Source organism: Rhyacophila brunnea, unplaced genomic scaffold (assembly GCF_057557595.1).
Source record: "Rhyacophila brunnea isolate RB1 unplaced genomic scaffold, BYU_Rbru_1.0 scaffold_14, whole genome shotgun sequence".
Lineage (NCBI taxonomy): Eukaryota > Metazoa > Arthropoda > Insecta > Trichoptera > Rhyacophilidae > Rhyacophila > Rhyacophila brunnea.
Window position 1 is genome coordinate 38,775,999 of NW_028232796.1, and position 14,079 is coordinate 38,790,077.

Genomic DNA, 14,079 nt, shown 5'->3' on the forward strand with positions numbered 1-14,079 from the left:
CATGTGAGAAAATTCAGTTGAAGAAGACAGCAGGCATTTTGAAGCCTCGGATAATTTCAGGACCCGAGAGGAAACTGGACTATTCGAAAATTGCATCTTTTTCAGTTGAGACGAAAATTTTAATTGATTCTTTTAAAACGCATGTCAATTGAAACAAGAGGTATGTCATTCTGCAGCTAACAAATTCAGTTTACCTCTTGAGTTGAGATTTTTTACAGCAAAGTTTGCATTATGTACTCATGTTTTAAACACTGTTAATACACAAATCTCACCAATGAACTATGCTGTGTCCACTGTAGAAATACTCAGATTTCGTTACACTGTTAACAAATTGTAATATCACCATTGTAGACTTGGCACAATTTTTTTTCAGTCCCAAAAAAACCACTACGGCAGACTTTGTGTCAAATTATGTATTAGCGTATTATTTGTCAATAATAAATACAATTACTAAGCACACTCCATTGGTTTGACTTACGTATTACAGGCCTCTAAATATTCGATGAAAATCTATTTTAAGTGAATAAGTTACAATTATATCTAATGAAGCAATTCGTAAACCCAATGAATGTCCGAATACTACATGCTTAACATTTCGTATCGCAGATATTTTGATAAACCGTTGATTGACCAAATAGAACTGAAAGGACTAGATTAGATTGGAGAGGCTTTCATCCAACAGTGGATTGATTTGCAAAATGTTTAACAAGTATTATTCGACCATATCCGGTCCTAATTAGATCATATGGGGCTCCACAGAGTAGAGGTTTGTATTAACAGATTTTGTTTTTACGAGAAATGGATGTCAGCCACTTGCTCAACCTATTAGGTCCATACTCTGACTCATACACAAATTGAAAAACAATATGTATACTTGCCAGACCCAGGATTCGATCCTGGGACCCACGACGTTATAGGCTGACGCTTAAGCCGCGTGGCTATCGTGGGTTTTAACTTAAAAAACTGTAGTTTAATCATCAATTTTCCACTCGAATCCACCATGTACATCTTTCAAATGTTTTATCAACTGCTGCACAGTTTTATATTCCAAATTGCATTTGTTGCAAACGTATGGCTTATTAAAAATGTGAACTGACATATGATTACTCAGAAGAGACTTTGTTTTAAAGCACCGAGTGCATGAGCCACGCTTGAATGGCCTGGAATTTGAATGTGTAACCAACCATGTGACGTTTCAAATTAGTAGGATATTTGCAGGAGAAATCGCAGAGTGCGCACAAAAACAGTTTATTTTCTACGTGTACCATAGTGTATACTTTTAATTGAGAATCAAGTTCACACGTGAAACTGCAAAGTTTACAGGCAACTGATTTAACATGACTGTGAATATAGCTGTGCATTTTCAAATGCTGTTTGCTTTTACACGTATATGGACACTGGTCACATTTGAAGGGGCTTTGGTTGCTGTGTATTTTCTCGTGTGTGAGCAATGCGTACTTCGATTTGCCCTTGTACTCGCACTGGTCACAGCGGTAACGTCTGACGGTTATATGCACCAAGTGATGAACTTGAAAGTGGCTCAACACGGGAGTCTTGAAATCGCACAATTTACACTTGAAGGAGTCTCCATTGTTATGAATTGATAGTATGTGTTTGATCACTAAATTATTACGGCATTTAAAATTACAGTACTTAGAAGATAGAGGAAATGCCAAAGTCCTGGGTTTACGATTCTCATCTGAGACCCTTGAGATATTTACCTTTACTGTTTTAAGGGGAAGAGAATATTCAGAATTCTCTTCCTTACCAGCCGAAACAGGAACATTATCTCTGTTTTCATTGAAGGAATTGTAATTGTGGAAGTAATTGTAGTTTAATTATTTTTTTGTGTAGTGACCGTTAAGTACGTAATCGTTTAGTTATTCACCACAGGCGTAATCCGTTTGAAAGTTTCTGACTACATGAGTTTCTGCATCTTATATTTTAATTGTAACAATAATCTACAAAAATCAAGACTGTGAAGGAATATTTAGAAGCCCAGGTACGGTGTAATTGAAGAAATGGATAGAATAGGGTCCGAAGTCAGAATTTAGACGTTGCAGCAAAGGAAATATTATGTGAATTCTATATTCCTGATTTATCATGTCATCAAAAATCATTTCGATCTGATGACAACACGTGAAAAAAATGTTTAAACACGTCTTCTCAAAAGTATAGTTTTAGAGTAAACGTCGCTCTTCTACCCAGTTCCTCAATTGTAATTGTAATATAATGCAAATGTTTGCTCAGCGTATGTGTGAGATCTGTGAGGAGCGCATGATGTCAGCGGAATGCCGAAGAAGTTTGAAACACTGGGCCTAAGCCTTGTAGCGGTCGGAGCGGTTGATTGCCAGGCAAAGGACGAGCGCGAAGGTTAGCCCCAAAATCTCCAGCACCGCGATACCGATGCCAGTCCCGATCATGATGTTTAAGTTATTCTGCAGAGCCTCCATCAGCTTTTCGGAGCAACCCTGAAAAAGAGAACAAAGTGTATATTAGTGCAAAAATTTCCACTATATACTTACTGTTAGGTATATTATCATGGCTCCAAACCTCTGAGTAATGATATATACAGAAAGCATATTTTTCGGCAAAGTGAAGCTGTGTTTCTAGCGTATAACGCACAGTAGAACAACGATTTTATTATTATCAACTTAATTATGAAACGTTATACCATCGTGTTGCTTCTCAGTACGACTACCAAATTTAAACACAATATAGTTAACCATAATTGTTATATTAAAATAACTCAAAATAATTACCACTAACTTTATATTTAACACAAAAACAATAAATTTCAGCAACACGTACTCGCAGTTTTTAAATGCATGTAATCCAATGACATTAATAAGGACGAAGCATCTAGAAAATAAAATGACACTCACTTTGTGTCGGGTCTGCCGGATGGCGAAATTCATATTTTAATATCGGTATCCTACGCTCAAATGAACATTCTGCTTGCAAGCGGTCTGGCAACACCGCTGGGTCTGCCCATACAAAATTTCTGACTGTCAGGTTTCGACTCTACCGTTATTATTGTGTTACAAAATGCCAATGTGCCTAGTTAAAAATTGTAAAAAAATCTACTAAACACTCCAAGAAAGATGGGATATCACTTTTCATGTGTTAGTATTATTTATTATTTATAAAATGCCATTTTAAGATAATGTTTATTCAATTCAATTGAATGACAGAAACCATTGGACAGTCGCCTGTGATGCGCTGGCTCACTTGCGTCTAATATCCGAGAAGTCGTAAGTAACCGAGAATCTGTTTCTAACGCAATGAGTCATGACACTAATACGCCATTACAATAAAGGTTATATTACTATAAATTCTCGAAGCTTGTATCGCCAAATGGAAATGGATACGTCATATGGTCACGTGACATCTACCAATACATCTGTGAATGACTTTCATGCACAATTTCTCGTGCGCGCCGGTATGAAGTGAGTTGTCCATTTAATATGTCATTGATGTAATCATCCAAATCAATTTTTTCCGGCGACGTTTTCAAATTTTTTAAATTCAGCCGTAGAAATTCTATCTTACCCTAACACATAGAGCGATGATATAAGCGTGCCGAATGCCTACTCACTCGCACTTATGGTTTGTTTTTGCTGCCTTGCTCCAAACATCTCAGCGGCGTTTTCCGAAAATACAAATCCCCCCGCTCTTTCAAGTCTGTACTGGTTGTCATCTGTCATTAACACTATGTACAATGCCATGAAATTAGAGCCATAACATGTTACTTATACATAGAATAGTAATGCAGTACACCACGGGTTTCCAATCTATCTCCACGAGAATCAAAGAAAAAATCAAAATATTCAGAATGTTATTAAAAATCTGACTAGCATGATAACCTCAAGACATTTGGTCAAATGAAACAATTATTTAATGAAATAAATACCAAGGTGAAGATAAATGAAATATGATTAACACATTGGTCCTATAACCAAATTCAAATTGCAGAGAAAATGCAGTGAATACTCACAACACTGAATATGCCAGGGTGAAAGCCGGTGACGAGTGATCTGAGTTCGCAGGTAGGTCCTTCCTCTTCGCAGCAGGAAGCTGGCATCTCATATATGTCGGCAGGCGGTCCTCCCACGGCTGCGGTCAGCCCACTCACCACAGACGAGATGACAGTATCGGTGATGCCGTTCATCTTTTCAACCTTGGCCTTCTGCAGTAGGCTGTAGTGAGAGCCCGCCCAGTCCTGGGGTCCATTGGCGCCGCAGCACTTCAACTGAGGAACGTTATTAATGATTGAATATGATGTTCTGACACATCTTCAGAAATCTTTATTTTATAAATCTGAGGTCACAAGTCTTAAGAGTTCAAGAGTCAAGCGTTTTATGCTAAAATATCACAAAGTTCACACTTGTAACAGTCAGTCTTCGGTGTTTTACGAAGCATTCTTTTACTAGGTATAATAATAATATATGGACTATCAAATCAGTTAAAATCAGATTTTTGCAAAGTTGAGTCCCAGATATCCGTCCATCCTTTGGAAGTTCTGCCAGGGAGAATATAATAATATGAGGCAATAAATAGAAATAAATATAGATGAGGAAAGAAAGCTGTTACCCCTTGCTGGATGGCGTCGAAAGCAGCCGTTCGTGTGTTTATTCCATCGTACTCACTCCTGACAGTGGCTTCCACAGTTCTTCGCACCTGATCCTGCAGCTGACCAGAATGAGCAACGCCCCACCAGACTGCGGCCGCTTCACCCACTACTCCAATCAGCACAATGCAGAAGAACTGGAAACGGACAATAATTACAATGATCGCTAAGAAATACCACCATATTCGGTTATACAATACAATCATCTAATTCTAAGATGATCCCAGTTTTAGTCACTTTTTAGAATGATTCAAACCCTCCTAAAGAATGCAATCCGGGTAAATTTTTCAATCCCAAGATTTTGAGATCAATATTTTCAATCTTGGGATTAGTGAAAGTATATCAATATTTTTCTTTAATATTTTTGTTTAAACAACAACCATTATCAAGTGAATATAAAAGTGAATGCCACCTAAAAGAATCATCTTGTTCAAACTACAAAAGCTAGTCACCAATATTAGCGAAATTTGTAAAGCACTTCAGTTTTATAACTTCTAGTTAATTTCGTTGTAATTAGGTAGGACACAGGTGGGTTATTTAGTAAAGCATATTGGCCGAAATCCGGTGGATGCATGTTAGGTGTTAACCGCCTGCACTGACCGAGTGGTAACGCATCCACTCGGCAAGTCAAGGTGTCTTGGGTTCGAATACCGGTTCTGTTAAAATTCACGTGTTGTTTTCTCAATATGTGTTTGGACCTATAGCATGGACACAGAGCTAATACACTACCTATATTTTTGTCAATGTGTAAATCAAAATTTTAAAGATTTAACCAGTTTTAGATAACCACGCAAAAGAACTAAAAAGGTGTTAAGGATATTGCATGTATAGGTGTTAACTGCCTGCGCTGACCGAATGGTAACGCATCCGCTCGGCAAGTCAAGGTGTCTCGGGTTCGAATACCAGTTCTGTTAAAATTCTCGTGTTGTTTTCTCAATGTGTGTTTGGACCTACAGCATGGAGGGATGGACCAAATGGCTAACATCCATTTGAGATTAAAAAAAATTGTTATGAAACCTCTTCGTGGGGCAGTCAAGACCCACACTGGATTGTAGACTTGTATAGCCAACATAATATCATATATTATAGAGAATCACTGACCCATTCAAAGATTTTCTTCAATGTCTTTGGTAAATCGAGAGCCCATTGTAGGTAGTGTACAAAGGATAAAAATGAAAATTCGATTATGATACAAAATATGAAAAACAACCACAAAAAAGGGTTGTTAGTAAGTCAGTAAGATAATCACCGAGATGAGCATGCATTGTGACTCCCGAACGGCTCCGCAGCAGCCGAGGAAGGCCACGAGCACCAGCAGGGCTCCGGAGGCGAGGAAGACGTACAGGGCGATGTAGTACTTGGCCTCCTCCTGCGTCATGGAGAGGTAGAAGGTCGGGTCGGCAATCATCCATGCTGCTAAGGCGACGCCTAGTATACCCACCACCTGAAAACAAGCAGAAGGAAAATTTTAATATCTGAAAATACTATTCTCTGATTATTGAGCACAGATACAGTACTACCTATACAATATACATTAATGGAAAACATGTAAGATAATTCGTAATTCGCCAAACACTTATAGAGAGCAGCTATATATTATAATGGATCCAACTCATGACATGTGCATCTATCTGACAAAGAAAGTGAACAGAATTCCACAAAAATGAATGTTTTATTTTTCACACCCGTTAGGTATTTCAGTTCCCATTATTTCTAAGTTCCCTGGGAATATATTTATTTATCACAACTTAAAAATGTCATTTTGACACTCATATTGATTTCCATAGTAACGCACTTAGACTATGGATACACGCACGTATATATTAATAATTTCCTAGCAACCAATAATAGTGGATTGGATTACGGATTTCTTTCGAAATAACTTTTCATACAAAACCAATGACATTATTAATGGACGACGCACTCAATACAGTAGCTAGCAAGTAAATTCGCGCATTCGCATGTATAGGTAGGCGTCACGCAATTTCCAGTATGCGATATCACGCATCGGGAATTTATAGCAATATGACCTTTATTGTAATAGCGTTAGAGCAGTGTTTCTAATGTCAATGTTCATTTGAGCGAGCCCGTTCGAACCGAACCATTCGGCAGACCCAACAAATCAGGAATTTATAGCAATATCACCTTTATTGTAATGGCGTTAGAACAGATTATGCCATTCGGCAGACCCGACAATTAAGTGAGTGTCATTTTTTTCCCCAGATGATTCGTTAATGTTATTGTACAAAACAGAATTAACTGAAAATGAATTTAGTTCTAAGTACTTAAAGATGGCTAAAAGTATTAAAAAAAATGCATTGGCATCGTGTTCTGATATATTCTAAAAGTTTCAAATGCCTAGCTAGTCGGGAAGTTAATTAAAAATCGATTGCAAGATTTGTACCGGACAAATAAGAATACGACCTAATAAAAACGTTGTAAAAAAATATCTAATAAAACCCACCGGAATACAAGGGAAGGACAAGTAAAACAATAGGTAGGTAAGTAAATTAGAAATAAAATCATATCCTGTAGGTATTTATATAAAATTCTGGGTACAAGTCGGTTGACAGGAAGCCATGCGGGAACCGCACTACTTTTCATAGCAGATTTTGGCAAAATTCATGAATTCAAGAAAGAAAACATAACCTAACAAATAATCCAGTAGGTATATCGGCTATTTTCAAAATCTGTTTGCCGCTGGCTTCCTGTAAACCGACAAGATCCCAAATCTGTTAGTTGCTCGTAAGTATCGTCGTATCAAATATTTGATAATTATAATTTACTTATTATTAGAAATTTGATGATTAAAATTGGAATATTACTGTCTGCAATGCTCCACGAACGATGCATTATTTCTTTTATCTCAATGCTATACATACGGAATCGATGGGCACGTAACTAGAGTTGGGTATTTCCCGAGAAAATCTCAATCTCGAGATTCGCATTTTCACGAAGAGACGAAATTTTGAATTCTCGAGATTCGGGATTTCCAGAAAAGAATTCTAGAGATATCGGGAAATTAAAAAAAAAAAAACCTGTAAAAAATGCTAAAAACAGACAAATACCAAAAAAATATGTTTTTTTTTATATTTATGTAAGAAGACAAACAAATAGAAGTAGGAAAACAAAAATAATTCAAAACATTACTTATTAAAATAGGATTTCAAAAAACACAAGACTGTCAATCGCTGCGTCTGACAATCGCGTACGCTTTTGAGACACAAAATTCCCTGCTCATTTTGAGTCGAAGTTGGCTTAATTGTGTTAAATGCCCCATCAGTCTGTGAACGTTTTATGTTTTCTGTCTACTTTTTTCAAATAGAAAAATCGTTTTTCAATTAATATTTGATAATAAAGAAATCCCGATTCCCGAGAAAAAAATTCTCGAGATCCGGGATTTCCCGAAATGTTAAAAATTTCAATTCTCGAGATTCGGGATTGAAAATCTCGAAAATTTCTCTAGAATTCCCGTCGGGAAATTCCCGAAACCAACTCTACACGTAACCACATTTCGTAGACATCGAGTCTAGTGGAGGGATTTTCCAATATGCTGTCTTCAAATAATACAATTTGTTTTTTAAAAAAAGGGTCACTTGAGTGACCACACAAAAATATGAGACAATCACATTTTTTAATTCTTTTCCTATTCGAGGTCTAACTTCTTGTTTTCATTTTAGAGTGATTACGCCATCTTTAAGTACCTATAATTAGTTGTATTGCAATAACTTGCAATGCTATTTTTGATCTCCGTAAAATACAGAAATTACATCACCAATTATTACGATAATCTAGGTAGTCTATGGTAATGACAGCGTTACTACACAACTTAGCTTGACCATTGAAGGGACCTAATCGGATGGGTGAATGGAATGAAACAACCATTCATCTTAAAAAGTCTGTTAATATAATTTCATCTCTATGTATTTATAGTAGTATACGTCAATCTTTTTCCGGCAAGACAGCTTATGGTGAACTGTGCTACGGCGAAATGTAAAACGTGCAATTTACACGTAAGTAGATGAACAGTAGTGGTAGTATTCAGTAAAAAAAATCTCGAATCCTAATCTGCAAATCTAGCAATTTTTCAATCAGTTCGAAATTTATTTCAGGCTTGCAACAAAACATCTGCCCCTCGCATTGCCGTGTTATTCGACACCGCGGCGAAATAAGCCGTTTCCGAGGAATTAGAATAAGATGGTTGACGCCATGATCGTAATAAACTTCGTTTCGAAGCCATGTGGTTATAGTTACGATGTTACCTACCTACCTCATATAAATAATACATTATTTTACTTGAGAGAACACAGTGATCTGTAACATTGTCGTCGATGACGTTGATTGCCATATGCGGCGCGCGCCAAACAACATAAACATACTGCTCTGTCTCAGATGTTTGGCAGTGGAATTAAAGCAACCTATATAAATATTTGTTTGGAGAATGTTACATTCTTTATTGAACAATTATTATATTATTTGAATACACCTTAGATATGTGTATACCAGTAGCAAAAGGTGGAGGTAGGCTGTTAAGATCCTCCATAAAAAGTGCACATTAAACTTTATAGTCATACATATTTGTTTTTATTGAACTAAGACTACAATTTACAGATGGTATTGGGTTTTAAAAATCAATTAAACCCTGCCTAACCAAACCATGATAGTTTTGATATATTTTGGGCAATACGACAAAATTGTGCACACTTTTTCATTCATACTTTATTTGTTTTCGTTGGATTGAGAATACATAATATTACACATATTGTTGGTTCATTTTTTTAAATTCATTAAGCCCTTCCTAACCAAACTACAATAGATAAAAAAATATTGTTAATAAATGTAAATAAGTATGATTTAATTATTTTAATTGCATAATTTTAGATATTTTATAGATAGACGAGTATTTTTTCACGATTATCTATTATGGCAATTGAATTTTAAAAGCTAACCAACACCATCTGTAAATTATTGTAGTCCTATTTCAATGAAAACAAATACGTATGACTGACAAAGATTAGTGTGCACCATTTATGGCGGATCTTAACAGCCTACCTCCACCCTTCGCCACGGGTGTATACTTATTAGAAAAAAAAATACGACGCCCAGCGGAAATCGAACCCACGCGTGTCTTTACCAATTGAGCTATCTAATTACGACGAAATAAGCCAGTAGTTTTTTTTAACATTTCTGAAGCGCTTTATATTACTTATATTATTATCTAATGTGTTTTCAATGAATTATGTACCTATGTTATATGTATTTAATTTAAACTAAGCATGTATATATTATGATACAAAATTATTTCAAAGTTTATTAACAGTAACCAAGTTATACCATGCCAATCAGCTTGGCAGTCGCATGGACGGTGTCTAAAATATGACTGAGGGGAAATTTAATTTAATTATTTTAGTAAATACCAGAGAAGAGATACATTTAAAACGCGATGCTCAATATTTAACATGCGATTGGCACGGTCGTAAGGAGGTTCGACCATTTTGAAAAAATGAAAACAGATAATAATGCGTCAATCATAGAACAGATATGATGGAAATGCGAAAACCAGCAGCACGAATTAAAGCTTTGGAGCTAATTTCGGTTTACGACTTAACAAACGCAAACAATAGAAACCCCGTCTGAATGTTTTCAAATAATACCAATATTGAATGTTCGTTTCGTTGCATATTTCTTCGCACGTTTGAAAATTAAACCATATTATAGCCACACCCAGAAGACAACCCACTTGGCCACATTCCATTATTGTTGTGTTCCCAGGTGTTCTTCATTGAAGATTCTTGGAGCTGGCTTAATAAATTTCCTGGCAAACTAGGTAGGAATATAGTAACCAGTTCTGTATAGAAAAATTCCAATATTGTGATTATTTAATAAATATATGATAGGTATTATAAATTGGCAACACATGGCCAGTGATACCAGAGAGTGAGTAAACGGCGAATCAATTGAAAATACGGACTCGATTACCACTGGTTATCTACAACATGTGACGTGATGATATCAAATGTCAAATGAGGGCGCGCAAAACGAAAAAGTTCGTATGAGAGAACAGATTTAATCTGCTATCGTTTTACATAATATTGATCAATTATTTTATTAGTCTCGGTACCGACTGGTTGAGGTAGGCAATGTGTTTAAGGTGCGCATCAGTGAAACGCCAAATAATTTTCAACTGTAGGCGCGACGAAATTTTGGACTCGCTCGCATTCAGTGAGAGAATGTCGAGCCAGAAACACGTCACTTTGCTGCGTGATGGCGACGGGTCAATTAATTCTAAAATCGTGTAAAGATGACTAAAAACGTTACCCATTTACTTTAAAAAGAAAACATGTCAATGAATATATTATTATTGTTACTAATAGAACATACGTTAAAGTGCCCACCACCACCCGTCATATATGCACAACCGTGGATATGCACGGCCGCTTTCTATGACGCTTTAAACGTGTCTGAAAGAAGTGATTTTAAGTGCTCATTCCGTCCCGAGACGGAGCCGCACGGGACTGATGCTGCAACCATGCACCGTAGTGCTGAAAGAAGAAAGTTAAGAAAGAAAATGTTTGTTTTTGGACTGGCTCTGCTGTCCGCTGACGTTAAGCGCTTTGTGTACCCGCATACTGAGTGTCACGAATTGAAATGGATGAGTCTACAGAAGAGTCGGGACTATCCCGCTCCCCATACGACGCTGCAAATTTCTCAAATGCCGCAAAGTTGGCCTCGGTTGCTACCAGATCTCCATGACCAATTGGGCCCGTGTGAGGACGGACCCTGGCAAACAGCTCCGCTCGTTCGAATTCCATAAGCGGGCAATCCCAGAGGATGTGTTCAACATCTTGGTGGTCATGCCCGCAGGTACAACCCGGCCCATCTACTATCAAGCCAAACTCGTGGAGTCTGGCGGCGAAGTTGCCATGGCCGGTGAGGAACTGGCTAATCCAGTGCGAAGGTTGGAGTCTTCTAGTTTGGTGCCTGCAGAATACGTCTGGAAAAAAACGGTAAGTTGGGGGAGGCGGTCCACCTCGCCTGCCATGCCGCAAATGCGGTCTTGTACACAATGTCACTTACAGTCTTCCTGTAAGGAACGTCCTCGGATCTCTGCGGTGGTGTCAGATGGACACCGGCGAGTATTGTGCTGATCCCCCTCAAGAGGAGGGTGATCGATCCTCTGACTTGGACGTGCAGATCGAGGGGTAGCACCCCCGCGAGTACGGCAAGCGCGTCAGTAGAAGTTGTGCGGTAGGCTTTGGTAAGCGAGATCAGCGCAAGTCGCTGCCCGCTTAATAGTGCGCGTCTCACGAGAGTTAAGGAGTTTACTCGAGAATGCCAAATGCTGGAGGCGTAACCGGCAATTCCCATGAAAATTGCGCCGTATGCAACCTTAAGGGCTCTAGGCTTAAGTCCCCAATTGCTGCCCGCCATTCGGGCCATTCTCTGATAGGCCGAATTGGCCTTAGAGACGGCCGTCTTGGCGTGGTGAACGAAAGACAGCTTGTCATCAAGAATTACTCCCAGATACGTAACCCTTTCGGAGAAACGCACTGAGGTCTGGCCAAAACGAACCGTGGGCGGCCGTCGAGTTATGTTGACCCGAGAACTACCCCTGAGGAGGACAGCTTCCGTTTTGCTCGGGGCAAAGGTCAGCTTGTTCAGCAACCCCCAATTAAGGATTCTGCCCAAGGCGTCCGTGGCTGCACGCTCAAGTGCCGGTCGGCTGGTCGCCCCAACAAGCAGGAGCAAGTCGTCAGCGTACGCAACGAGCGTGCAGCCCGGAGGCAGTGGCAGGGACAGAACGTCGTCAAACAGAATGTTCCACAGAAGGGGTCCCAGGACGGAGCCCTGAGGACACCCCATGGTGGTCCTCCTGTGAATCAGGCTGGGGCCGGAGTCGTAGGTTATCTCCCTATTGCTGAAGTAGCTTTGAACTAAGGCAAAGAGGTCCCCGGGGATCTGTTTCAGCCTAAGCTTTGCCAGAACCAAGGGCCACCACGCAGTATCAAACGCGCCCGCTATGTCGAGAAAAATCCCGGCAACGAGGTCCTTGCCAGAGCTCTCCACAGAATCGATCACAAAGCGAATCGCATCCTCGGTGGACTTTCCGGGTCTAAACCCAAATTGTCTTTGCGAGATTGGACAGTTTTCCGACAGGTGGGACTCAATCCTGCTGTTTATCAATCTTTCCAATATCTTCCCGAAGACGGGAAGGAGCGTAATCGGTCTATACGCTTTCGGGTCACAAGGAGGGCGACTGCCGGCTTTGGGGATCACCGTGAGATGACCCTTTTTCCAGCAGTCGGGGAATATGCCACTACTCATGCATTCTTTGTAGAGTTGCGTGATCTCGTGTGAGGCAAGAGACCACGCCCTTCTCGCTAGCGCGTTATCTATGCAGTCAAGCCCCGGGGCTTTGCCAATCGGGAGGCTGGCAAACAGGATCCCTAGCTCGGACATGGTAGTGGCTGCGGATCGCGGAGTGTTTAAGGGGAGCAGCGCATAGACGCGAAGCTGCTGAAATCGGTCGTTGTCAATGTCGAGCGACTCGTTGTCCTGCGGGATAAGAGCATCCAACAGGACTGTGGCGGACTCTTCAGAGCTATTGGTGAACGATCCGTCGGGGCGCCGTACCGCCGACATGACTTTTCCGGGCCGTAAGCCCAGCTTCATCACGCGGAAGGGGGGGCCCCACGGATCATTGCCACCCATTTCAGTGACGAACTCTCTCCAGTGCACCTTCTTAGCCTTACTGATTGCCTTTTTGAACTTGAGTCTAGTGGTCCTGTAGGTGACCGCAAGCGGATGGTCCGCGTGCAGCGGCCCCTCCAGCGATCTTCGCGCTGCTTGTAAGGCCCTTCTGGCCCTCCTCATCGTGTCTCTCAGTCTTGTCAGTCTCGGCTTCCACCAGGGTGCGAGGTTCGGCGGTCTCGGGGTCGTCCTTCCGATAGTGCCCTCCGCTTTTTCAATAATGAGATTCGTGAGGTCCTCAGCCGCAGCGTGCATGTCCTTTGGCGGAGGGCGCGAGGCCATCCTGTCCAGACCCTCAGCAAACTCGCGGTCAAAACGTACCCAGTCGGTTCCCTTGGTCCTGAAACGCCTCGGCAGTGACTCGCTCACAAGTGGAGCGAGAGACGCGTGGCCCCTCTCGGTCCTGTAGGCGAACGTGATCAGACGGTGGTCGCTTGCTGACGCTTCCAAATGGACAGTCCAGTTCACGACGCATCCGGCAGAACCATTGGATATCAAAGTGACATCAATGTGAGATTCCCCATTGTTGGTAGAGAATGTGGCTGGACCATTAGAGTTATTCAGCACCGTCAGGTCGTGAGTTGCCACGAGTTCCTCGAGGGGCGCCGGATTGTCCCGGCCAGACCGCGGCCCCCGGGGGGCCCACAGCCATGATTGAACGTTGACGTCCGCTCCCACTATAATCTGTTTGCCGCGGC

At 40.5% G+C, this 14,079-nt stretch overlaps 1 protein-coding gene across 1 annotated transcript in view; it reads right to left on the reverse strand.

Moving 5' to 3' along the window:
• Positions 1-401: 401 nt before the first annotated feature.
• The window catches only part of Tsp96F (Tetraspanin 96F), a 150,600-nt gene continuing 136,922 nt past the window's right edge, over positions 402-14,079 (reverse strand). Inside the window, exons 2-5 of the mRNA XM_085942290.1 lie at positions 5,880-6,074; positions 4,594-4,767; positions 3,998-4,252; positions 402-2,471 (exon numbers count right to left, since the gene is read on the reverse strand). Coding sequence (XP_085798416.1) covers positions 2,319-2,471; positions 3,998-4,252; positions 4,594-4,767; positions 5,880-6,074 — 777 coding nt within the window. The 3' untranslated portion in view covers positions 402-2,318. The remainder of the gene's footprint in view (positions 2,472-3,997; positions 4,253-4,593; positions 4,768-5,879; positions 6,075-14,079) is intronic.